Source organism: Malaclemys terrapin, chromosome 18 (genome assembly GCF_027887155.1).
Source record: "Malaclemys terrapin pileata isolate rMalTer1 chromosome 18, rMalTer1.hap1, whole genome shotgun sequence".
Classification (NCBI taxonomy): Eukaryota; Metazoa; Chordata; order Testudines; family Emydidae; genus Malaclemys; species Malaclemys terrapin.
Window position 1 is genome coordinate 13,078,388 of NC_071522.1, and position 24,623 is coordinate 13,103,010.

Here is a 24,623-nt window from a genome sequence, read left to right on the forward strand (position 1 = left end):
GTCTAAACCCTCCACTCTGACACTGAACATTAGTAGCAAATGTTTATTTTTAAAATTGGCCAAACTTCAATCCAACACAACTGCAGGGAATCGCTGGCATCTCCACAGGAGAAAATGTCTCCGGTCCATTCCGATATGTGATGTCATCACAGCTCTTTTTTACTCTCCGTTTTCCTCGTTTTTTGACTCGGGATGTGGGCAGCACAGCGGAAACCCAGGTTATCCGAGGCGGAGTCCGGTGTGTTACCCATCCTAGGAAAGAACAAAAACCTCCTATGTAGATTCAGTCTTAGATTTTAAGGCCAGGAGGGACCATTAGATCCTCTAATCTGACCCCCTCAATGACACAGGCCATAGTTAGTCCTGTTTTGAGCCCACTGTCTTTGACTAAACCTGTCTTTGACTAAAGAACATCTTCCAGAAAGGCATCCAAGTCTAAAGTGATACTGAAACATGGGGCCATTTTCAAAGAGCCCGGCTCCAATTTAGGCAGCTAAGTAAGTGGCCAGATTTTCCGAATAACTCAACCATCAACGTACTGCGCTGAAAAAAAAAAACTGGCCCTTTAAATTAGGGGTTTAAAGGGGAGCAGAGCATTTGGAAAAATATAGCCCTTAACGTACAGAATTGCTGCAAAGGGGCTGATGAGTGATGCAGTTCCTCCACCGGGCTTTTTAAGTGATATCTTCTGACAATTAATATGGAGAAGGAAGGCAAAGCAATTTCATTATTTAGAAATTATGTAATTTACATAAATTGATGACAAATGAGTTTGTATGATTTAAAACAGATGAACATTATTTCCCAACATTAATTACACTTTATTGTTATAATTCTATCCTTACATTATTTTCCCTTCCTTCTCACACTGTTGTATTGGGTGTTATATACTAGCTGGCATCCAGCCTTCATTCCAGAGTTGGCTGCTGTCCATAGAGAATTTGAGAAGTGTTTGGGGATTTATTAATAAAGTCTTCACATTAGTTAAAAGTAAATAATTATTAAATAGCAAAAATAAAATAGCAAATCATTTGAAATAAATCTATGTAGTAAAGGTTAAGTTACTATAAGCCCCCCAATGTGGTGCAAAATAGCACTTGGCCACAACAGTAAGTAAACTTACCTAGTAGTAACACGAGCTTTGTGATTGGCCGATCCATCTACTGTGTCAATCCAAGATGCACCTCGCAGGACGTGCATTTTCTGAGCACGCTGCCTTGACATGGGTCCAGGAGGTTGATACTCTGATGCAGTCCATTCCCAGGTGTTTCCTAACAGGTCATAGAGCCCTGAGATATAGAAATTGCTCGTCAGGATCCATAGGAAGACACATACGCTGTCAATACAAAGCCCTTTTGGAAGCACTTTGGTGCAGTGAGGGTTGTTTAAGATGCCATCAGAAGAGGATGGTCTAATGGCTTGAGCAGGTAACCAGGAATCAGAAGCTCTGGGTTGTATTCCCAGCTCTAATACACACTCACCGTGACATTGGGCAGATCACTAAACTTCACTGTGACCATCTATTTAGTGGGGTAATAATGCTTGCTTACCCTCAAAAGGGCATTGTGAAGCTTAATTAGAGAATATTAATAAAGTGCTTTGAGATTCTCAGATGAAAGGCATTACAGAAGGGCAAAAAGTGATCAAGTATCATTATTATAAATCATTGCACGCAATGTCTTGCTTGTTGCCTTAAAATGTATCATGTCAACATCAGCCAATTTAAATAGCATTCAGAAATCTCACTGTGCCCAGCATCATCGTATCTAGATGCCAAGAAACTCAGTGTCAGTTTAGGTTTTAAATTCCCGCTATAATCTTGAGACTTTAATTTATTATTTCTAAATTGAAATTAACAAAAGAATTCATTTGCAAATTGGGGCAAAGGTGCCTACTAGCTCATACCATAGTTGTTCTGAGGAGAGAATGCATTCACTGGGGAAATACCATGGTAACCATCTTCTGCTGTATCGACCTTTGGGAAGATTCCCTGTGTGAAGAGAGGATTTTACTTTGAGGAAAAAAAAAAAAAACCAACCTCACCCAGGATGGCATAGAAAGGAGCAAAAGGGCTTGCATTTTACAGAACCTCGTCATACTTAAAATAACGGAAACTGTCTAACAGTAGTAAATTATATAATGTGAAGATACTTCAATATGACCAAGCGATAGTTCAACCATTCAAAGTGCTAACGAGGGCGATCCCTCTCCCATGAAACTCTGAACCTCAACAGCCACAAATGTTGAGGAATCTGGATTCTGCTTCCGCCGTAGAGAGTTGGGTGAGATTGACACTTTGCAAGGCGTCAATTTATTTATTTATTCTGGTTAAATATTAAATATTTATGGATAAATATTACCTTTAAATTCTATATCCTGGAGGTGAGGGGAGAGAGTAAAATGGTGGCAAATTTAACAACTGACCTGACAGCCCTACCAGCTGAGGTTCAATATCTTGAAGATAAGTCAGTATGATTTACTAGCTAAATGTTTCCTTAGGTCACTTTAGGACATTTTTCTTCATCAATAAGCTATCAAGACAACCCATCACAGACATGATGGTATTAAGACCCTACCTGCCAGAGATTTGTACGATTTGGTTGAAACTTGTTCCCCCAAGGATATACTCTGCCTGTCAAAAAAGAAGAGGTGGGACCAATTATTTCCTTCCTGTTCAAACCAGGACACCAGTAGGAACTGTCAACTTTTCCCTTTCTCACTGATGTACGGGGACCAGTGCTGTTCAACATACGTATACATGATCTGGCAAAAGGTATAAACAATGAGATGGCAAAATTTGCAGACAATACAAAATTACTCAAGATAGTTAAGTCCAAAGCTGACTGCAAAGAGTGCCAAAGGGATCAGACAAAACGGGGTGACTGGGCAACAAAATGGCAGATGAAATTCAATGTTGATAAATGCAAACTGATGCATACAGGAAAACATAATCCCAACTATACATAAAATGATGGGAGTCTAAATTAGCTGTTCAAGATCTTTCTTGAGCTACGAGTCATTGTGGATAGTTCTTTGAAAACATCTGGTCAATGTACAGCACCAGTCAAAAAAGCTAAAAGAATATTAAGAACCAGTAAGAGAGGGATAGATAACAAGACGGAAAATATTATAATGCCACTATATAAATCCACAGTATGCCAACACCTTGAGGACTGTATGCAATTTGGTCACCCCATCTCAAAACAAGATATATTAGAATTGGAAAAAGGGCAACAAAAATGGTTAAGGGTTTGGAACAGCTTCCATATGAGGAGAGGTTAAAAAGACTGGGACTGTTCATCTTAGAAAAGAGACGACTAAGGGGAGATATGATAGAGGTCTATAAAATCATGACTGGTGTGGTGAAAGTAAATAAGGAAGTGACTATTAGCCAAGACACTCAGGGACACAACCCCATGCTTTGAGTGTCCCTAAACCTCTGCCACAAACTGGGGCTGAATGACAGGGGAAAGATCACTTGATAAATTCCCCTGATCTGTTCATTCCCTCTGAAGCATCTAGCACCAGCCACTGTCGGAAAACAGGATACTGGGCTAAATGGACCATTGGTCTGCCCAATATGGACATTCTTATGTTCAAAAGGAAACCATCCATTGGTTTTAAAAAGAAACATTATTTTAACTCTAAAGGACACAGTGCACAGCCGGGAGGGCAGCCAGTGCCCTCAACTGCTGGTCATCAGCCCTTCTGATTACCACTCCTTTCGCCAGTTATTCTGGCAGGGATTTTCAAAGGAGCCTAAGGGAATTAGGCACCCATCGCCTAGTAAATTGCAATGGGAGATTTGAACATCTAGTTCCCGTAAACTCCTCAGGGGGGAAAAAAAAAAAAATCACAGCTTTTGCACATAGTGATTTACAGACATGACCTACACATGGGGATCAATTCATCCACCACTAAAACGCAGCTGCCTCTGGAGTAGGACACTGCCGACTTCAAAGTGCTGTGAAGTGAAGAGGAATATCGTACCTGATTGAAAATGCAGGGGGAATTTTTAGGTTGGACATTAAATTTGGAGCTGGTATTTGACCCGGATGTCAGAGCTAATGTCTCTTCCCTTACAAAAAAAAACTGTGGGAACACAGGCATTGACAGACTTGATCAGACCCATGGGTCCACCTGGTCCAGTATCCGGTCTCTGACAGTGGCCAGCACCAGATGCCCCAAAGGAAGATGCAAGAAACTCCACGTAGGCAGATGGGAAATCATCTGCCCCACATGCAGGTCACATCTCAATCTCAAATAGAGGTTGGTTTAAACCTTGCAGCAGGAGGTTTTTTAAATCCCTTCAAACACTCTTCTTTTAAGTTTTGCATTAATTATAACAACTCTGGATATTCTTGTTATCCCTATAAACATCCAATCCCTCTGTGAACCTTCCTAAACTCTTGGGGCAAAGTCTGGGCTCCATCGAAGTCAGTGACAAAACTCCCATTTGACTACAACGGGGCCAGGATTTCACCCGTGGCCTCAATGACATCCTGTTGCAGTGAGTTCCACAAGCTTTGATGTGCATGTCTCATTTGTAAGAGGATCAAGCCAAGTTCACTTCTCAGGGCCATCCCTCATAACTGAACAACTATCCAGCTCCCTCAGGCAAAGCACATCTTTGTAGTCAACTCCAGGACTGCCCATTATCCCTGGCGGAATGCACGGCAAAGCATGAACATTAAGGGCCAGACCCAGCTCTCGTTACTGAGAAGAGAATTTGGCCCCCAGAGCTTTAATCAGAGAGATGGCTCCAAAATGTATTCATGTACCTATTTCATAGAGTCATGGGTTTTAAGGCCAAAAAGGACCATTAGATCATCTAATCTGACTTCCACCCACATCTCCCTATGGAGACCAGAACCCCCAGCAGAGGGGAAGGTAGAGCTTTGAGTCTGGTAGGATTTCATTATTTAGGAATACAAGTCCTCTCCTGGGTCATCGAGTCCTGGCCCCTGCCATCCCATCATAGAATCAATTATAATTATTTGATGACTTAGTTTGGTTTGAAAGAGATCAGTTCAAAGAGCTTTTCTTACATACTCTCTAGTCCTCCCCTTGCAGCAAATTCCCACTCTGCCTCAGTAGGGAGTCTCTTCCCTTTCCACTTGCAATATGCTTGTGCATCATTCCAGCTCACGTGTAGCACTGGGTAGTCCAGCTTGGTTTTTATCCCAGATCCTGGACCTGCTGGCTGAGGAGAATTTCATTTAACAGGGTTTCACTGAGCCATAACAACTTTATGTAAAATAAACCCAACAACAGGAAACAGTACAGAGTCTGGTAGGCCTATGACACGTCATCTATACTGCCATGAGCATCCACCACCCACTTTGCTCTGCCTATTTGTAAGGCCACTGAAATATATAAGAATCTTGGACTTCAGGTACTTCTACCTGTGGGATATTTGTATAGTTCAATGGCTTGTCAGCTAAGGTGGCAACACCTTTGAAATCTGGGAGGGGGTGAGAAAAATCTGGGGACACATTTTTTTAACACCAAAAACTTTCATTAGCCCAAGACAACTTTCTGGAAGGAGGGAGGGTACAAATGATAAATATTAAGCTAAGACAGTCTGTGGCAGAGGAATGAATTGAACCCAAGTATTAGGTTAGTGGTCGAAATACTGGCCCAGCCTGCCTCACGTGAATGTATAGAAGGCCATACCCTGAACTTCCGCATGATTTGGAAATGCATCCTTTTCTACATGGTACAGGGCACCTGGCCTTTGACTACTTGGTAGAAATCAATCTAACTAAAGACTGGAGGATATGCATCTGTCTCAGTTAAGGACAGAACCTCAGAGACTTGCGTAACACGCAGACACCAGTTCTATCTACTCTGCTAGAAAGGCATGGCTGATAGTGGAGTTTATCCCTAGACAATGATCTCAAACAGGTCTGCAGATCAACTGTGGCTTGTCATCACTTCCAGGTAGCTGGCAGAACTCCCTAATCACAGTGCCCCCTAAATATATAAACAAAATGGACAAGAACAGTGCACAGCCGGGAGGGCAGCCAGTGCCCTCAACTGCTGGTCATCAGCCCTTCTGATTACCACTTCTTTTGCCAGTTACTCTGCTATGGATTTTCAAATGAGCCTAAGGGAATTAGGCACCCACCACCTAGTAAATTGCAATGGGAGATTTGAACATGTAGTTCCCGGAGACTCCTCTGAAAATCACAGCCTCTGCGCTTAACTCTCAATTTCCGGCTTTTATGTGAGTGGAATCGCTAATGTTGTAATTAATGCCGTTTCTTTTCCCCACTGAAGTTCAGCCCATAAGCAGATAGTCTCTGAAGCACTATGGGATTGCAATTCGCTCCTTCGAAGGACTGCTCACCTGTCGCCAAAATGCATTGTCAATCGGCAACCACCAAGGGGCAGACTAAGAAAAAGAAAAGAGACCAGATCAAAAAACCCACAATTCTGCCATCTAATCGTCCCCAAACCTTGACTCTCAGTGCTTAACCCCTTTCACAGCATGCGGAGTAAGGCGGAGTATTTTTGAGTTGGGTATGGTATGGTTAGATTCTGTGGCTGGATATGAGCAGCTGGTTCATTTTAAAGACATTTCTACAAAGCTCATAAGTACAGTACAGGGGGCATCTGATTTTAAAAAGAAAATTCAAGCTTTAAAAAACTCCTTTAAAAATGTAGGCTTCCCTGTTTTCAGTTCTGATGAATAAATATCAGGAGATGCCTTGCTCTCTCCATACTCGCCTAGCAAATCCTATTGCACACTCTGCAAAGAGTCCCAAGTAGGCTACAAACTGGGGCCTTAAATCACGTAAGGCACAATCCTGCTCTTATTAGAGTCAACAGGCGTTTTGCTCTTGGTTTCAATGGGAGCAGAATCAGGCAGGGAAAAAGCCAAAATATTAAACCAGTTGCTACCCGGTGGTAATATTCAGCAGGAAAAAAAAAATACCCATTGCAATCAACAAGGTCTTCCCCTCAGGGGTTAATGTTTATAGCAAGATAAACGAATAAGGTAACATGGTCAGAAAATAAAGTGAAAAACTCCCCAGTGAGTCCAATTCCCTCCTACTCCCTGGGGTGTGGAGCCTAAGGTTTCCCAAGGCTTGCATCCCTTCTTCTGGGCACTTGGCTAGAGCTGAAGTTAACGCCTCCTTTCTTCACATAAGGCCATAACAATAAACGGTAGACTTTTCAGGAATGACTCTGCTTGTTTTTATTCCACCATCCCGACACCACTCTGTTCTGAGGACAAACACCACAGCCCTCTTTTCACCAGCGTGAATCAACCCCATCACATTGTTCATGTCACTTCTACACACTCCAAATGGACTTTACCTCCAGTTTTTGGGTCACTTTTTTTTTCAGCTCTTCGGATACAAAATCCTCAAAGACAAAGCTCCAGCCAAAGGCTTCTGCTTCCGTTTTATATTTCTTTTCTCGAACAAACTCCCTGGTGTGAACAGGTCAGATATAGGTCTCTGGTTAGCACTCCCACAAGGTTAACATCACATGCACAGTAAGTTGATAAAAGTAAATGCAATTTACAAGAGCTATTCACACCATTTGTAGTCTATTGAGCCCCTGGTGTAAATCCATCGCTGGAGTAAATCCCATCAGCTCAATGGAGTTAGGTTTAGAGATGAAACTGGCCCAGTTTGTATTGGTTGCATGGAACTGCTATACTGATGTGAATTTTTTTTTAATATTTAAAAACAAAAATCTAGAGTTTCTTTATTTAGATTTATTAAAACAAACCAACCCAAAAGACAAACCAACCAACCAAGCCAGCAGAGTTACTCCAAGTGCCCATTCTAAGCTGTGAGTTCACTTTGCAAAAATTCACATTGAACAAAAGTCACATGCAACCACTTAAATCCACTGCTACTATTGCAAATCTGTCCCCCAAATTTAATTATCCAGGGCAGTGGATAACCCCCCCCCAATCTGTGTTCTATCGCCTCCCAAAATAGCTGAGAATCAAGATGAGCTTCACAGCATGCCCAGAAAGGACTCATTAAGATATCAGAATCATCTTTGCACCAATGCAGGATAGTCCCTCCAATACATGTTCTAGTGCTTTGTACAATCCTTATAAAATATATTATAGGAAGCAATTGAGTATTAATAGAGGGACAGCTAGAATCTAGTCATTAGATGGCCCAACGTCTATGACTCTGCATTATGGAGAGTAACCTACTTCAATGGGAAAATGGAATAGCCATCCTCTGACTACAGTATATTGAACAGAACAACAAAGCAAAGTATTTACAAATCCAGTACAAAATAAAATATGATGCTTTGGTATGTTACCCATGTAAAACCCCAAACAGCTGGAAAGGACCTGTTTGCTAACTAACATATAATAACCACAAGTGAGTTTTCTGTTGATCATGACTTCTCAACAGAAATATTTGCCTTCCAGAGTGTTTGAAAAGCCATTTGTATTGCAAACTGCTAAAGTAAAATGTTAACATCCTTCTACAGTGATCCACAGATGTAGAGCAGGATTTTATAATATTCCAGAAATTTTGAGTGATCATGAATATGGTGAGATTCTCAGCCTTGAAAATTCAAATTGGTTTTCCTTAATCCATAGAACAGCACCAGCAGTAGATGTGCAAGTTCACATGCTGCTCTGCCAATGGACCTTCACTCGGACCTGGTGGGATCACCTCTAGGCATTGTAGATTGGTTCAGTCTCTATGATCAGTCACTGACCTCTCTGCTGAGGCTGCCAACAAAGATAAACCCAGCAAAGATGGCTTCAGTTGCTACCCAGACCAATAGCATACAGGTGAAAGTCTCCATCACCCTGTGCCATCCACTCTCTGCAAACTAAGCAAATGCTAAGTGTGGGCCTTACCTGAAATCCCGGTTGGTTACAGGATATTTGTCAATAGCAAATGACTTCACTGTCACCGCCTCGAGAGGCCCTTCATTTTTACCATCAGGTGAATTTGTTCCCATTTGGAACTTCCCACCAGGCAGTCGTACCATGTTTCCATCATCTTCAAAAACTAGGAGAGATGTTGTGACCCAATAGAACATTAATTAGTAACAATAAAATCTTGGAGTGCGTACATTCTTTGCTAGAGGTATGTTGCTTGCTGGGGAAGAGGGATAATAGAGGGTTGATAATTATATCTAGCACTTAGATATCTTGAAAGTCCTTTGTACAGAGTAAGGACACTGAACTTATTCCTGGTGTAACTCCATGGAAATCAATGAAATTATCCCTGAGAAAAATTTAGTCCATTCACTAATTCTCTCTACTCTCCTAGGAGGTAAACAAATAAGTATTGTTGTCTCCATTTTACATCTGGAGTAACTGAGGCAGAAAGGCTAAGTGACTCACTCTAGGTCACACGGGATAAAGCAACAGAGTTGGAATCTCTTTTCTCAATACATTACAGGACCACTGCTGCTAAAGATACTGATATCGAAAGACAGCCCGTCTTCATGGGGACAGATTAACCACATAAAGGAATCAGACTAGCGGCACAAAACGCCCTCAGCCCACCCAGCCTGGATCTGCCCTCTGAAAGTCTTGTAAAGGCACAAAGACTTTGTAAAGAGAGGTTTTATTGTGAAAGAATCATTAGAGAATCTACACTGCAAAGGGTTCACTGAAGACAACTGCAGCTCAATCTATTGCTTTAGATCAGACGCAGGGTTGGTTGATGGCAATTTATTGAGTGACATTCCTGAGTATTGCTTTGAGTTGTGAGATTTGAGTATTCACTCCTGGCATCTGGTCTCGCTCATCAGTTTTTACATGCAGGATTTCAGGCCACCAGGGGAATCTCCTTTGAAAGTATTCAAGGTTTGTCACTTTTCACTTGCATCAAATGACCCAGGATTCACCAGGGAAACTCTGAAAGGAGTAACCCCTCCCCAGAGGGGCAGACCCAGGGTAAATACTGTGTTAACATATGTAGAAATGACTGTGCAAACCTTCAGAAAGGTAGAGAAGGGAAAAAATAGATCGGGGTGGGGAAGTTACCAGACATGTACAGCTAGGAAACAAATTTGGGGATGGAGACGGGAAGATGAGTAGGAAGGGAATTCCCCTAGCTTCCCCAGCATCACAATAGTCATTGAGAATTAGGTACCAGTCTGACTGAGCAGCCACTGGACCACCCCAACAAACATCAGTTCTAGAGCTGAACTTTATGGGGAATCCAGGAAGATTCTGTCTTCAGCTTGCACTTTAGCACCAGTGAAGGCATAGAGTTCTCATCTAACTTTTCCAAAGGTTGGAGGTGCTGGTCTATTTTTACATTGCTCATTTCACCTAACTGTTGGAATAAGTTTAAGAGTTTGATCTTTGTTCCTTCAAAGGTATTTAAAAGGGAGCAGACAGGTCCTTTCTTCCTTGTTTTCACAGAGTTGAGGATTCATTTTAAGGCAGTATTTCAAGTCTCTTTTGCGGGGAGGAAGGATTTTAGGGTTGGTGAGAGTCAGGGAAGACACTTCCTTGAAATGAGTTCTGGTTAATGCAGCCCCTGACAGAAGGGGACTAAGTGGGGACAGACAGCACTTATTAAGGTCTGCTGCAAGGAAAGAGTGTAAAGGGTAAAGCAGGTGGAAAGGAAAGGTGGAGCAAGACATGCTTGGACACATGCACTCACCTTGCAGACTGTAGCTGCTCCCTAACACACAGGTGCTTAACAGGAGAGCCAGCTGCACTCTCCCAGCAGAGAAGCACGGTAGCATTGGGGACAGGAACGGGAGATGAATTGGAGGAGGAGGTTGAAAGGCTACCCGTGACCCAGAAGGGCTGTGTACTGGGTTGAAATGCTTCCGGGATCTCCGGCTAGAAGGGAGGCCAGTCAAAGTTCTTCCCAGCACGAGTCCCCGCCTCCCCCTGCATGGAAACGAAAGCAGGGAAGTGATGAAAGGGGAGGAGTATGCGTACAAGCGGCAGCACAGAAGCTGGGTACTTAGCCCATGGAGTCAGTAGAGAAATGAGAGAGACGTTGCATTAAGTTGTATTTAAGCCATAACCAAAACCCAGCCCGTGCAGGATTGTTCCTGATGGTGCAGTAAATTAATGCACTAGCTATTTAATTGCAAAGAGGCAAAAGTCAGTCACTTTTGGCTGAAGCATTTTCCTTAAAGTTGTTACCCTGACTGCGCCGATCCCTCTCCCCACTCCTGCCCCCTGACAGCCCCCCCCCCGAACTCCCAGCCCCCCACCCCCCCGCTCCTTGTCCCCTGACTGCCCCCTCCTGGGACCCCTGCTCCTAACTGCCCTCCAGAACCCCACCCCCTACCTAAGACTCCCTATTCCTTGTCCCCTAACTGCCCCCTCCTAAGACCCCCCCCCCCAACTGCCCCCCAGGACCCTACCCCCTACCTGTACCCTGACTGCCCAAAACTTTCTCCACTCCCCCCAAAAAGCCCCCCCCCCGTTTCTTGACTGCCCCCTCCAGAACCTCCCTGCCCCCCTTACCCTGCTGCTCAGAACAGGGTGTTGGGCTCTGTGCGAGCCGAGCCAGACACATGGCTGCGCTCCCCAGCACAACAAAACCCGGTCCCTGGCCCTGCACAGTGCTGCCGGACCGGGCTGCAGGGGGGAGCTGCCGGCTCAGAATGCAGGGCGGATCCGGCTCCTCTACAGCTGCTCCAGAGTCCAGCCCGGGACTTTCCTGCAGCCCTCCCAGCTGCTCGCTCTGCTCTGCTGGGGGAGGGGAGGGGAATCCCGGACATTTTGAGTGTTTTACAAATTCCCCCCGAAGCTATTTTTAGAACAAAAAGGAGGACATGTCCGGGTAAATCCGGACAAATGGTAACCCTAAGCAAGCCTAAAATCAGAACCTATTTTGGGCACTTGACACCACTTTTCAGATTATCAGCTTTGTGATTTCTATTGTACAGGTATGCAGTTTGACTGCTTTGCATGGGTTACCATTACAACAAAGGAAATGTTTTTGATTTTTAAAAAAAGGCAGGGGATGTGATGGTGGGCTTCCATCGAGGCAACTGTCATACAGAGGGTGTAGATCTTGGAACAGTTTTTCTTTTTTTTGGGGGGGGGGGGGGGTAGGAAGGTGACTAGCCCTTATATTATGTACCTTTAAATGGGGAAAGCACTGGTGACCCTACCTGCCCCAGTCAAGAGGAGATGGTGTTTCCACGTGCAGATAAGTCTTTATGGAGGAATATCTTGAATCTATTCTTACTGAAATATGTTGAGATTTTCTGCAGAGGAAATTTTGCAGTTTTAGAGTCTCTTTGTGAGCTCTTACACACACAAGGATTACAGCAGCTTGCTTTTTAACTCAACTCTCCAAAGACTGATTCCTCAGGTAGTGATATATGACTGTAGTGTTATAAAGATATAGTTTCAGGACTTTGCTTTTACTCAGTAGGCCTCATACTGTATTCCTTGTTCACCCATGCTCCATGTTTTGGGACATTTGGGTGCGCAAGGAATTATCAGGCCAATGCCCATATTCAGAAAAAAACAAATGTAGTAGTAAAAAAAATATATACTAAGATAGTAGAATGGAGAAATCAGTAAGCATGGCTAGAGTTGAGAGAAGTTCAAAATTTCTTGATCACTGTTACAACAAAAAGGGATGCAAGACTGAAGCTAGAAGTTTTGTAATGTGGAAAATACAAGAGACATTACCAGTGGTAGGTTCCAGTGATATCAGGAAACCATAACCCAACTAGTTGTTCATATACTTGAAGTTTTGATGGAATTGTAGCTGGGTCTGGTTCAAGGTTTGACTATTGTCAAACAGTTCCTGTCCATCCCTCCCCATAAAGTCCTCAAGCTGCTGCTAAAGCAGCTTGTGTCATTGGTGACTTCACATCTGAATTACCAGATTCTGCCAATAAAATCAAAACAATACTCTAGGAACTCACCAGCAAGTTTGTGGACTATTTTAAAATCACACTGGATTGCAGATCACCATTATACATTGCTAATTAAATTAGAAGGAAGGATTATGCCTATAAATATGTATAGCTTTTCATGTATAGATCTCATATCACTTTACAAATGAAGGTGCTGTTTCCCTATCTACAAAGTGTGCGTGGGGTAAACTGATGCATAGAGGTGACTTAATTGCGGTAAATCAGCACCATATCTAGGAAAAGAATCCAGGTCTGACTCCCACCCAGTCCAGTGTTCCACACAAAATATTGCCTCCCCGACAACTAAAGGTATTCTTCACAAACCCTGTGGAGACTCTCCACCCCAGCAAGTCTTTCAAACTACAAAATTTGGTGCAATCCAATCTGCATGAGTATGTGAGCCACAGAAAGTCATCCCTGCCTGGGGTATTCTAAGCAATATCCAGAAAGGTGGTGTATAGATGAGTGAATTCTGAGAAGACACATTTCCTCCCAGTTGACAATTACATAACTACATTGACCTGTCCCAGAAAATTAGCCATCCCAACCAAAACACATGTTAAGTAACTGATAACATTACAAGATAAGCACAGAACAGAACTGTTTATTGGGTAAAAAGACTAAGTTGTACATTTCAGTGCAATTAAGAAAAAAAAATAAATAACTGATTTTAGAACCTAATATTTGAATAGGTGCTAATATTTGAGAGTGGCCATGTTTACTCCAAAGAGAGCTACTTCTGTTACTGTGAAGATCCATTGGAAGCTGCAGAAAATAATGCCTTTAGCTGGATTTTTTTTTTTTGAAGTTTCTTCATAGGGGCATCTCCCTATTCAAGGCTACCACCACAGTTGAGGGCAGATTCAATTCAACCTTTGAGAGACGACATTCCAGCTCGCATAATTTCATCAACCAAAAGAATGTTGCTAGCGATCACCGTGCTAGAAAGATCAAAACATCGATGGTCAAAACTTCTGTATTATTCTACAGTTCATCCAAACCAGAGTACCAAATGCATGCATCTCCCCACTCAGTCCCTACCTCATACACACCCACTCCATAGATTATGGAGTTTTGTTTAAAAACTCATATGCCAGCTGTTGAAATGGCATTCTGTAAGTTCTTAAAAAACAATCTGGGGCTTATTTAAGAAGTTTCATTTCTCTATGGAGGACAGAGGTGAAACAGCTAAAAATGACTAGTCATCTTTATATAACTATTGTACTCATGTGTTTTTATTTCTACACTGCATCTTTAGATAGTAAAGATTAACCCATCCCATATAAATCCATCAAATTTGACCATTAGCAATGGAAGCCTATTTTAGTTTAAAATTACAACAACAAAAAAATTTACCACGAATGAAGTAGTTGTTTTTTGACATTATAATTATCCCAAATTCCAGCTGCTGCCGGCACCATTGGTTCACCTGGGAATACAAAATAAATCCCCTTGAAGACAACGTTTTAGCATTTTATTAATGTAGTTCAAAATCTTGTTACAGAAAGTAGGAAATCACAAGATATTAACATTCCTCCCCCCTCCCCCCAACATAACATAAGAACGGCCATCCTGGGTCAGACCAAAAGTCCATCTAGCCCAGTATCCTGTCTTCAGACAGTGGCCAATGCCAGATGCAGAGGGAATGAACACAACAGGTAATCATAAGTGATCCATCCCGTTGGCCATTCCCAGCTACTGGCAAAACAACATTTGCTGCTGCCAAGAGGCAAACCAGAGTATCTCCTACTTCATACTAAACGCTGGCCTTCACCTTTGTGTGCCCATATAATGAAAAATACATTTAGTAAATGAGTCTGTCTGAGCCTCCAAATGGGGAATAATGGCTAGCCAAGTCAGTTAGTTCTCTTGCATAAAGCTATATTGAAGTTAAGTATTATTCATCATGAGTGAAGAAGTATTCTTCTAGTAATCTAATCAACTAAAGAAGCTGCTGATTGAAAAACCATCAGGTCTTACAAGTCCGCTAGTCCTGAAACATCTTTGGAAGCTCAAGCATGAAAAACTTGCTGTACATAAAAAAAAAAGCTCTATTTCCCTCAACAGAAACAGCATCACTTTGCTAGCTCAAAGTGAAAATTATTTAACCCCAATTGTCTAAAGAACATATTTTAAAGTTTCTTACCAGTGTTCAGATCAACTCCAATAAGTTGTCCTGATTCTGCATATTCGGCCAGAACTTTCACTAGTGTTTCCTGGGGGTCATAGCCAGAGTTCTGAGCAAGAACCTGGGGGGGGGAGAGAGGAGGAAGAGAGAGCATGTTTTATGTATTGAACTTAAGCCATGAAACAATCTACAGACAGTGCATCATTAACTGTTAGTCTCTACCATATCTCCCAACACATCCCCCTGCCCGTATAACTCAGACAAAAATGAGGAAGGATATACATCGGGGTGGGCTAACTTTTTGGCCTAAGTGCCACACCGGGTTTCCGAAATTGTATGGAGGGCCTGTTAGGGGCGGCTGTGCCTCCCCAAACAGCCAAGCGTGGCCTAGGCCCCGACGCCCCCAGCTTCTCGCTCCCTGACGCCCCCCGCCCCATCCATCCCTCCCTGTTCCCTGACCGCCCCCGGACCTCCCACCCAACCCCTCCTCTCATTCCTGACTGCCCCCCAGGACTCCTGCCCCCATTCAACCCCCCTGTTCCCCTCCCCCATCCCCAACCACCACCCCGAACTCCCCAGTCCTCTATCCAACCCCCCCTGCTCCCTGGAGCACTTGTGGCTGGCGGTACTAAAGCCGTGCTGCCCAGAGCGCCAGGACAGGCAGCTGTGCCGCCTGGCTGGAGCCAGACATGCCACTGCACACCACAGAGCACCGGGTCAGGCAACAGCTCTGCAGCTGTGCTGCCTGGCAAGAGCTTGCAAGCCCACTGCCCAGAGCATTGTGCCAGTGGCGCAGTGAGCTGAGGCTGTGGGGGAACAGTAGGGGGGGCCGGGGGCTAGCCTCCCGGGCCAGGAGCTCAGGAGCCAGACAGGTGTGTCCCACGGGCCATAGTTTCCCCACCTCTGATATACATTCTTGTCTGCAGTTCAAGACATTTATTACTCATGTCTGTCCTCTGGCAAAAGGCTCTTCAGCGAAGTGGACTACTGCTAAGACATGTATAATTTTCTACATGTTATAACTGCTCTGAAACTATTACTTTAACCACGAGTACTTTTATACCTTAGGAATTATGAGCAGAGCATCAGCAAAGGCTTGAACTCCAAACTGGGCTCTTCCTTTTACATTGGGCTTATGTTTCACAAGAGCATCAGCTATTGCCACTTCTAATGCACCAGCTCCTGGAACTACACATCCTGTAAGAGATAACACACACTAGTGTACAGCCATATCAAACAAACAATTAGACAACATAAGTTAAGTTAGTGGTCATGAAGCTTCCACAGAGGCAAAGAGGTCAGTTAAGAGTTGCTGACTGTAATAAAGAGCTCCAAGCTTTTACTGGGTGGAAAGAAAGCTAGGAAGTTAAAACTAAAGCCTGTATGTTTCTACCATATTCACTAAAACATGCCAAGATATGGCCGGCTATCTAAAATATGGATAGCAGTTGTTTTAGGCCAACTGTAGACATTTCAGCAAGACAGCAGAAGAACCAATAATATTCTACACAAGCCAAGATTAGTAGTATTACATGAAGTAATTTAAGTAAAGCACAAAGTCTACATGTAGTAAAAGGTTTTTACATTAACAGTTCAGTTCTCATGTGTATTTTTAGTTAAACCATCTAGAGAGCCACTTTGTTTCACTATTTTTTCCTTCCCTCTGAAATGGAGTTTGGAATAGAAGAGAAGTAGCAATTTTGCAGTTTTCTTGGAATAAAACTCAAGTTTTTGTAACACCATACATATATACTAACTCAAGATATTTTAAACAGATTTCTGAACAAGTTATTGGTTCATTATTTCCACTGATAAGAAATGCTATTCTAATGAGACTTCCCAGCAGGAACTCCAGACTGATGATGCAGAGTAATAAACCTTTAGATGACTGGAGTGCAAGCCTTTCCTAGCCCTCCTCTATACTTTCAGAGGCACGTAGGGTACATATAGCTACGCACAGCAGTGAAAAATAGGCCGCGTCCACACTGCAATATGTAGCTACACCTGGCAGTGGGGTGGGGGTGGGGGAGAAGAGGAGGGAGAGAGAGAAAGGAGGAGGAGGAGGAGAAAGAGAGGGGACAGCAGCTGGGAGCTGCCAAAGTGTTTCTTTGCAGCAGGAAAAACCTGCCAGAGCTTTTCCCCACTGCTGAAGCCTTTCACTGTTGCAGGGAAGTAGTGGGACACTACATATCTACACTGTTTTAGCTATGGGAGGCACTGTGTGTAGAGATCCATGTAGGGTATATGATCTAGGGTTCTGGCAGGTCTCTACTCAGCCAAGCAGTGCTTCACGGTCTACACTGCTTTTTATACTTGTGCTAGCTGGGTGTGCAGTGTCTACTCTACATGCTGCCGCAAATGTGGGCATACACCTTGCAACTATGGGTATGTATTTTTTATTCTCCCCACTTCCGCAAGCATTGACTTTAATTAGATCTAAAGTTTTAATAGTACAAAATGCTCTAATCACTACAGGGAAAACTAACGGAGTTTTCCAGCAACTTTAACTGCAGCACTTAACTTACTGTTAACATTTAATAATACTTATTCCCTTTCTTGGAGAAAGGCAACACAAGGTTATTAATTTTGTCACCTAACATGTAACTCAAGTTACAATAACTGACCAAATGTGTGTGTCCATCTTTCCTATATACCCACTTTAAAAATAGCAAGGCACTGGGAACACTTCAAGTAGAAGTGTGCTTTAGCACAGTGTCCGTATAAACTACTAACAAAAGCTAACAATGTATCCATACTACTCAATAGAACAATACAGGCACATAGATGTGCATTGGCAGGTATATTTTGCACATTTCAAGATGTGCCTCATAAGACCTCATTAAATGTAATAAAACCACCAGGAGACTTACCATCCTCAATAGCGTTTTTGACAGCACGTAGCCCATCTCTTACTGCATCCTTGATTTGCATGAGTGTATGTTTATTTGGCCCCCTGATCAACAGGGTAACAGAGCGAGGGTTGTCACATTTCTCAATGAAGGTAAACTTCTCTTCACCCTAGATGCCAATAAGCAGCAAGTTTCTAATATCACATTTTTGCTTAACAAAAGCCCCACAGCATATCCATGTAAATCACTAAATGAAAAATATTTAACAAGAGTGCATCTGAGCTATTCAGATAATTAATTTTGTACTGGACCTTTCAGGAGGGGAGGAGAGATAGAAGGGGAGATGTTTGTCTCTTCATCTAGGCAAAATGTTTACACATGGACATGACAAGGAGCAATGGGAAGAAGTTCCAGTGACTTTTTAGGAGACTTCCATTATTGCTCTCAAACTTCTAAATGAATTTTCATGGGCGCCTAAATGTAGGCAAAGACCTCCATATGTTTAGAAGTAGCAGAATCAACAAAGCCTGAACTGAAAAGATTGCTACAGATACCAGATAGGAGTCAGAGGAATATCTAATTTAGCCTTGGTTACAAACTCAAGGTCTTACGCACCAGTACATACTCGTAGACAAGACCAGCATGCCCCAAACAGTCAGCATTGATGTCATCCACAGAATTCATAGCCATACCACCACAAGCAAGGGTCAATCTGAAAAAGGATGTACATAACACTTAAAAGCATGTTACATTTTTTTTAAATAAACGTAGAGTGAAAATAAGCTAGAGAATCTTAGTTGCCTGAATGGTCCTGAGTGAAGATGCTTTTCACACCATGCCATAAATTGTTGTAACATATAGGCTGGCCTCATTATTTATTTATGTATTTCAAGATATTAAGGATTGTTTATTCAGGTGATTATTTCCTAGTGTTCAAGTTTAACACATTTCAAGCCTCTTCTACACTACTCCGAGTTGAAAGCTTACTGCAAGCTTTAGTCTCGTGTCAGGATTCTCCATGATTTATACTGAACTGACAGTTTTTACTCCTGTACGAAGTGTATGTGCTTGCGCTAACAGGATATTTTACTTCAGTTTTGAAAGAAAATATACAATGAACTAAGAATGGATAGAGTGAAAGTTTGTAACGAAAATCTCTATTCTTTCCCCAAGAACTGACCTCTCCATGTTCCTCCTTTTTGCTCTGCGCAAAGCTACTATTCCTTCTTTTGCAAGTGCATCCAAGGAAAACGGGTCAATTCCCTGTAAACAAACAGAGAAGTACACATTAGGAATAAATAAAAATAGATTCAGTCCAGCACTAAGTACCAAATTCTACTTCAGTATGAACTGAACCTAAGTGGGAGCTATGCCATGTATCTGAAAACACGCTGCTGACCAAGCCGGACTAAGGCTTGTCTGAAGAAGCCTATACAGTTAACATAAAACAAAGCATCAGGCCAGTCAAAAATACCAACATTTTTAGATAATTTTTCCAGTTACCTTGTATTCTCATTTATCTCACCTTTTGATTGATCACAATAAATCCTTTATTTGAATCACCACAGACTCGCTTTTTCAAATCGATGATTTTGTTCACTCTGTCTTCAATGAATTTTCTTTCAGCTTTTACTAACTTCTCTCTTTCTTCTGCACTCTTATAAAAGAATCCCGAGCTCACCTCTCTGAATAGAAAAAGAAATTGTTCAACATTACTACTAGTGCTCTATAATGTTAAAATAGCAGAATCTTAAAATCAGAAGAGGACTTAACTTGTATGTTTCAGTTAAGACCTCAATTAGCTAAAATTATAGTACAGGACTAAGAAGTGTACAGTCCTTCTGAATACATGTAAAAGGAAAAGGATTCCTTCCAATGCAGAGGTACAGCACAGAATTATTCTAGCACAGAGTTATACCAAGGGAACTATGAAGTATACTTGGGTGTTCACTGTGCAATGTAAGACGTGTTGAAGGCATAGGGGAGACTTCCTGTCATTCAGTGAGCCAACAGAAGGGACTATTATGCTAATGTGTCCACAATCCAGCCCACCTCAAAAGCCAATTCATCACTCCACTACTCTGGAGTGAAACATTTGACTTCATTTCCTCCTTTTACACAAAACTAGGCTAGTTCAATTTTTTTTTTTTTTAAATAAAGGGATATTCTAAAATATTTATTACTCTTAGTACTCTTAAAAGGTTTAAGACATATATGCAAATATTAATTCACATAGCCAGAGTCAGGTATATTTCTTCCCTTGTCTCACTGGTGACTACTTACGTTTTTTCATATTCTAGTGATACATTGCAAGTAAGGATGTAAGCATCTTCCACTCTTTTCTTCATGTCAGGATGACGAGCACCATGGTCCAAAACAAGTCCTCTAATCAGCCTGTAAAAAGTCGGTAACATTATCTGTAAGAAATCCTTTATACACAGGGTAGGAAACTTCTGTTTCCCTGAAATGTAGTCATAAAACTAATACCATGGTTGATTAAACAGATTATTTACCATGCTGTCATATTAAGAATTCATTGGATCATGTATCCTACTTGTATGGACATGCCAACTTTACACAAAGCATACCATTAGGAATAAGTGAAAAGGAATATACTCTAGCATAGTGTCTGACTGCATTAGCTACTGAAGAAGACAATGCAGAATTCATCCATGCCATTGAAGTTAAACATATCTACTTTTTTTTGTAATTTCAAAGAATTCTGAAGCATTAGGATTCTCTTAAGATGTAATTCTGATAAGATTTTATACATCTTCACTTAAGACACATTAGGAGCCACCCCGTGCGGCCAATATTGTAGAGTCACAAAAGGTGGAGACAACGAGGAGTTCGGTGGCACCTTAAAGACTAATAGATTTATTTGGGCATAAGCTTTCGTGGGTAAAAACCACTTCCTTCAGATGCAAAAGGTGGACTTCTTCAGGTGCAAAAGGTGGAGAGTTGGATTTCCGTTCACCTTCCATTTTTGATTAGTTACCTAAAACTTCCACTTCTTCTATACTGGAAGTGGACTTGCATTCCAAAAGAGATGGAATAGTTAAAAAGAAATAAGACACTTCATGTTTTTCACACTAACAACTGTTTTAAAACAATCTTTGAAAGTTAACATTTATATACAGCAGATGTACCTAATGTACATTTTATACTTGAAATTAATCTGTAGTGATAATGATGTTCAAAAAAGTGTATCAGAACACTACAGTCAGATTCTAGAGCATAAAGGGACAAGATTTAGTCTCACTTGTGTCCAGTCCCTCCTGGCCTGTTAGAAGATTATCATAACAGGGATAAACTGAAAAATAGCCTTTTTTCTGTAATTTATTTTGTAATTCTGACAATACTTTGCTACTAATCAGTTTTGTAGTTTTCCCTTGCGTAGTCAGTTTCCTCTTTTCAAACAAAACAGGAGTAAGAAAAACAGGAAAATGCAATTGTAAATTGACAAAAATTGGCAAAGGGACTCAGAGGTGGCAGACTACCTAAAGTTATCTTCAACTGTTTTAAAGCAATTAAGTTTCAAGCTATGATTAACCTTGAAGTACAGAATGTATAACCAACATTTTATAGCTACCTACGCTGTTTCAGTTTCTGATTTGTGCTTCATCTCCATAATCTCAACCATGTAGAGGTCGATAGGCTCATCTGGTTTTCTGATCGCCAAAACAGCATCTACTACAGCCTGGAATAGAAGAGAATGCCTCCATAAAAAACAATGCATTCTTCAAAAAAGCCATCCACCCAGTATTCCCCCAACTTTTGTACATTCCCACTCCTCCCCCAAATAGTTACAGAACAAGTTGAACACCTGGAGTTCCTGACATGAAAGGACAGTAAGGCAAGATGATAGACAACATATGCACACTTGCCTCTGTTAAGATATCAGCAAGTTCTGCATGAACTTTAGTACGCAGGGACGTTCTGGCAACATCCACAAGTGTCTCCCTGTCCATCTCCTTGGTTACTTTGACTTTCTCCAAAACTTCAAGTGCTTTTTCCTTTGCAGCTTCAAATCCTTCAGTGACTATTCTAGGGTGCAAGCCCTAATTAAAAAAAAAAAGTTAACAGAAGGATGAGTGGACATTTTTTCCACACTTGAAAACTCCTATTTACTAGTTTTACTTGAAAAGCTGAGATTTGAAGTGTTATCTCCAAACTTCGGATACCACAAATATCCATGACTTTGGTGCTGTAAGACTGTAGTAAGTTAGAATTTGCATGCTACACGGGGAATGGGGGGGGGAGGGGAGGAGGAGGAGAGAGAGAGAGAGAGAGAGAATGTACTGTCCTTCTGAATACATGTAAAAGGAAAGGCACTCCTTCTAATGCAGAGGAAAAGTACAGATTATTCTAGCACAGAGTTATAGCCAAGGGAACTACAAAGCACACTTGGGTGTTCACTGTGCAACATGAATAAATAAAGGTATCAACCTAAGTCTCCTGGCACATACACTGCCAGCAATGATTCCTTACTCTAGAAAGATGCCTCTTGGTGTCATACAATTAAAAGACAAGAGCTTTAAATCCAAATAGAAATAACAAATGGTAGATACAAGATACATCCTGCATCCATCATAGGTGGTTTCAACCTGTAATAACACAACCCTGGCTAGTTTAACATCATCTGTTTTAGTTTTTACCCAATGTATTCACACAATAAAAGGTGTCTCATAATAAGGTCATTCTGGAAGAGCTGTAACACCTGAAGTTTCTTTTATGTACATGAAACATTAATTGCAATGATGCTGAACAGCCTCAAAGGAAAATGTTCACTCATTTTCTTATGAAAGTGAAAAATTCATACGTACCTCAGAAATATAGAGATCCGCCTGCTTCAGCAGCTCTCCAATGATCAGAACATTTGAAGTGGTACCATCTCCAGTGATGTCATCCTGTGCTGTTGCTACTTTTGCTATCAAGGAGGCTGTTGGGTGTTGTATTTGCTAAACAAAAACAAGACACTGAACAATAAATCTAATTGAATTGTTATGTGAGTAACTATCTGAAACCAATTTAACAATTATATCTGGCCAAAACTTACCTTTCATAACCAATAGTGCATCTGAAGGATTTTGTTTTTATCAGTTTAATGTGACACCATCTAATTAAAGAATCACATTTAAAGACCAAGCTATAGTGGTCATAGGCTTTGCATAACTGGTTTTGACCAAAAAAGCAATGAAAATAAAGAACCAAAGCATGGCACTAGTTTCTTCAAACATTAAGAAGTCCTTAGCAGCCAAGTTACTCTAAAAGGACCATGATGTATACATGCCTGACAGAGACTTGGGGAAAAAGAAAAGGGACATAACTTTTCTGTGCTGCTTCTTAAAATAAACCTTAATGGAGTAGAGGGAACATATAAGCATAGAGTAGACAGCATTTAAAAGTATGATGTAAAGTACAGCACAATGAAAGTTTGCTGTAATATTTCATTTACTGAGCATGTGGCAGGGAAACTACAATGTAGTTATGAATAGGTGTGTGGTGGAACATGGACCACACCTACCATGCAGCCCAGTACGTTTTTTTTTTTTTTTTTAAGGTCACATCTGTACCTTCCTAGATTTGGCCTCAATTCTGCATGTACATCTGCCCAGAGCCTATAGAAATGCAGGCCTCTCCCTGATCAGAGGCAAGACTGGGACTTCAGAGACATACCCGTGTTATGTGAACCAAAATAAATTTTGGGTCCACAACAGCTTATTTAAGAGTAACAGGCAGGATACTGCATGAAAGATCTAACCCTTTCTGAGGTCTGAGATATAACAGATCGGTCAACAACAAACCAATGAGGCAACAGATACATTTTGACTATGGAATTATTAACTTTCCTTGATGGTTGCCAACGCATGAGATTGAGCGAACATCTGCCCAAACTACGCCTGCCTTCAGCCCTTGTAGGAGAAGCCCCGTTCACCACCAGCACTGCACACAGCTCCAGCCGCTCTGCTCGCCCCGGGGGGCCGGGGGGGGGAAAGGGCCGCACTCACCATTTCGTGAAGCAGCACGTTGCCATCTTTGGTCAGCTTGATCTCTCCGGCGCCAGACACCAGCCTGGGAGAGGGACAATGCACAACGTCAGCGGCTGCGCAGCCGCGTCCCCCAGGGGCCTGCGCGTTGCCCACCCCAGCGCGTGGCTTCCTAGCCGCCTGCATGGCCGCGAGCCACCGCTCAGCGCCGCATGGGGGGGGGGGGCGCCGAAGAACCCGCCAGTCACTGCGGGGAGCGGCTCCCGAGGGCGCCCATTGCCCACCCCACCGGGCCTCCCCGCTACACCCGCCTCAGCCACGCGGCCTCGCCCGGCCCGGCCCGGCCCCCGCCTCCCTCGGGTCTCACATCTTCATGGTGCCCTTGGGGCCCAGATTGGTCCGCAGCACGTCCTGCAGGCCCCGGGCCGCGCTGATGTTCACCGCCAGCGCCGCCTGGGCGCGGGCCACCTCGGCCTTCGGGTTGAGCGCCTTCACCGCCGACATCTCCGCAGCGAGGCCGGGCAAAGAGAGGAAACCAGCTCCCCGAGTCGCCGCCCCTCCCTTCTAGAACACTCCGCCGCGCCAGCCTCGCCCGCCCGCATCCCATTGGCCAGGCCGAGCCTGCGGCTGTACCATTGGGCAGCTCCCTTGTCGTTCCTTCCCAGTGCCCGCCCCCTGCAGCGGCCCTCGCGGCCGTTGGAAGCCGTTAACATGCAAATCATATTAATCACGTGCGCGTGTTTTTATGAATATACGCAAGAGCTCATTAATATGTAAAATCTCACTATTGCACAATCA

At 42.6% G+C, this 24,623-nt stretch overlaps 2 protein-coding genes and 3 non-coding genes across 5 annotated transcripts; all 5 read right to left on the reverse strand.

Moving 5' to 3' along the window:
• Nucleotides 1–27: 27 nt before the first annotated feature.
• SUMF2 (sulfatase modifying factor 2) lies at nt 28–11,534 on the reverse strand. Its single transcript, XM_054008526.1, has 10 exons — nt 11,447–11,534; nt 10,623–10,858; nt 8,855–9,008; nt 7,327–7,441; nt 6,353–6,397; nt 5,053–5,203; nt 2,577–2,632; nt 1,906–1,990; nt 1,124–1,289; nt 28–252 (listed from the first exon to the last, which is right to left on the reverse strand). The coding sequence occupies exons 2-10, from the start codon at nt 10,705–10,707 to the stop codon at nt 147–149; spliced, it is 963 nt and encodes a 320-aa protein (XP_053864501.1). The 5' UTR covers nt 10,708–10,858; nt 11,447–11,534; the 3' UTR covers nt 28–146.
• Nucleotides 11,535–13,446: 1,912 nt separating this feature from the next.
• CCT6A (chaperonin containing TCP1 subunit 6A) lies at nt 13,447–24,378 on the reverse strand. The gene is made up of 14 exons (XM_054008288.1): nt 24,193–24,378; nt 23,847–23,910; nt 22,662–22,796; nt 21,723–21,896; nt 21,432–21,535; nt 20,119–20,229; nt 19,361–19,520; nt 19,016–19,098; nt 18,451–18,547; nt 17,857–18,004; nt 16,050–16,183; nt 15,005–15,107; nt 14,215–14,287; nt 13,447–13,799 (listed from the first exon to the last, which is right to left on the reverse strand). The coding sequence occupies exons 1-14, from the start codon at nt 24,327–24,329 to the stop codon at nt 13,727–13,729; spliced, it is 1,596 nt and encodes a 531-aa protein (XP_053864263.1). The 5' UTR covers nt 24,330–24,378; the 3' UTR covers nt 13,447–13,726.
• LOC128825929 (small nucleolar RNA SNORA22) lies at nt 19,662–19,793 on the reverse strand. Its single transcript, XR_008442762.1, has one exon. It is a non-coding gene; the product is annotated as a small nucleolar RNA SNORA22 (small nucleolar RNA).
• LOC128825927 (small nucleolar RNA SNORA15) lies at nt 20,377–20,511 on the reverse strand. Its single transcript, XR_008442760.1, has one exon. It is a non-coding gene; the product is annotated as a small nucleolar RNA SNORA15 (small nucleolar RNA).
• On the reverse strand, nt 22,130–22,261 carry LOC128825928 (small nucleolar RNA SNORA22). Its single transcript, XR_008442761.1, has one exon. It is a non-coding gene; the product is annotated as a small nucleolar RNA SNORA22 (small nucleolar RNA).
• Nucleotides 24,379–24,623: the final 245 nt, after the last annotated feature.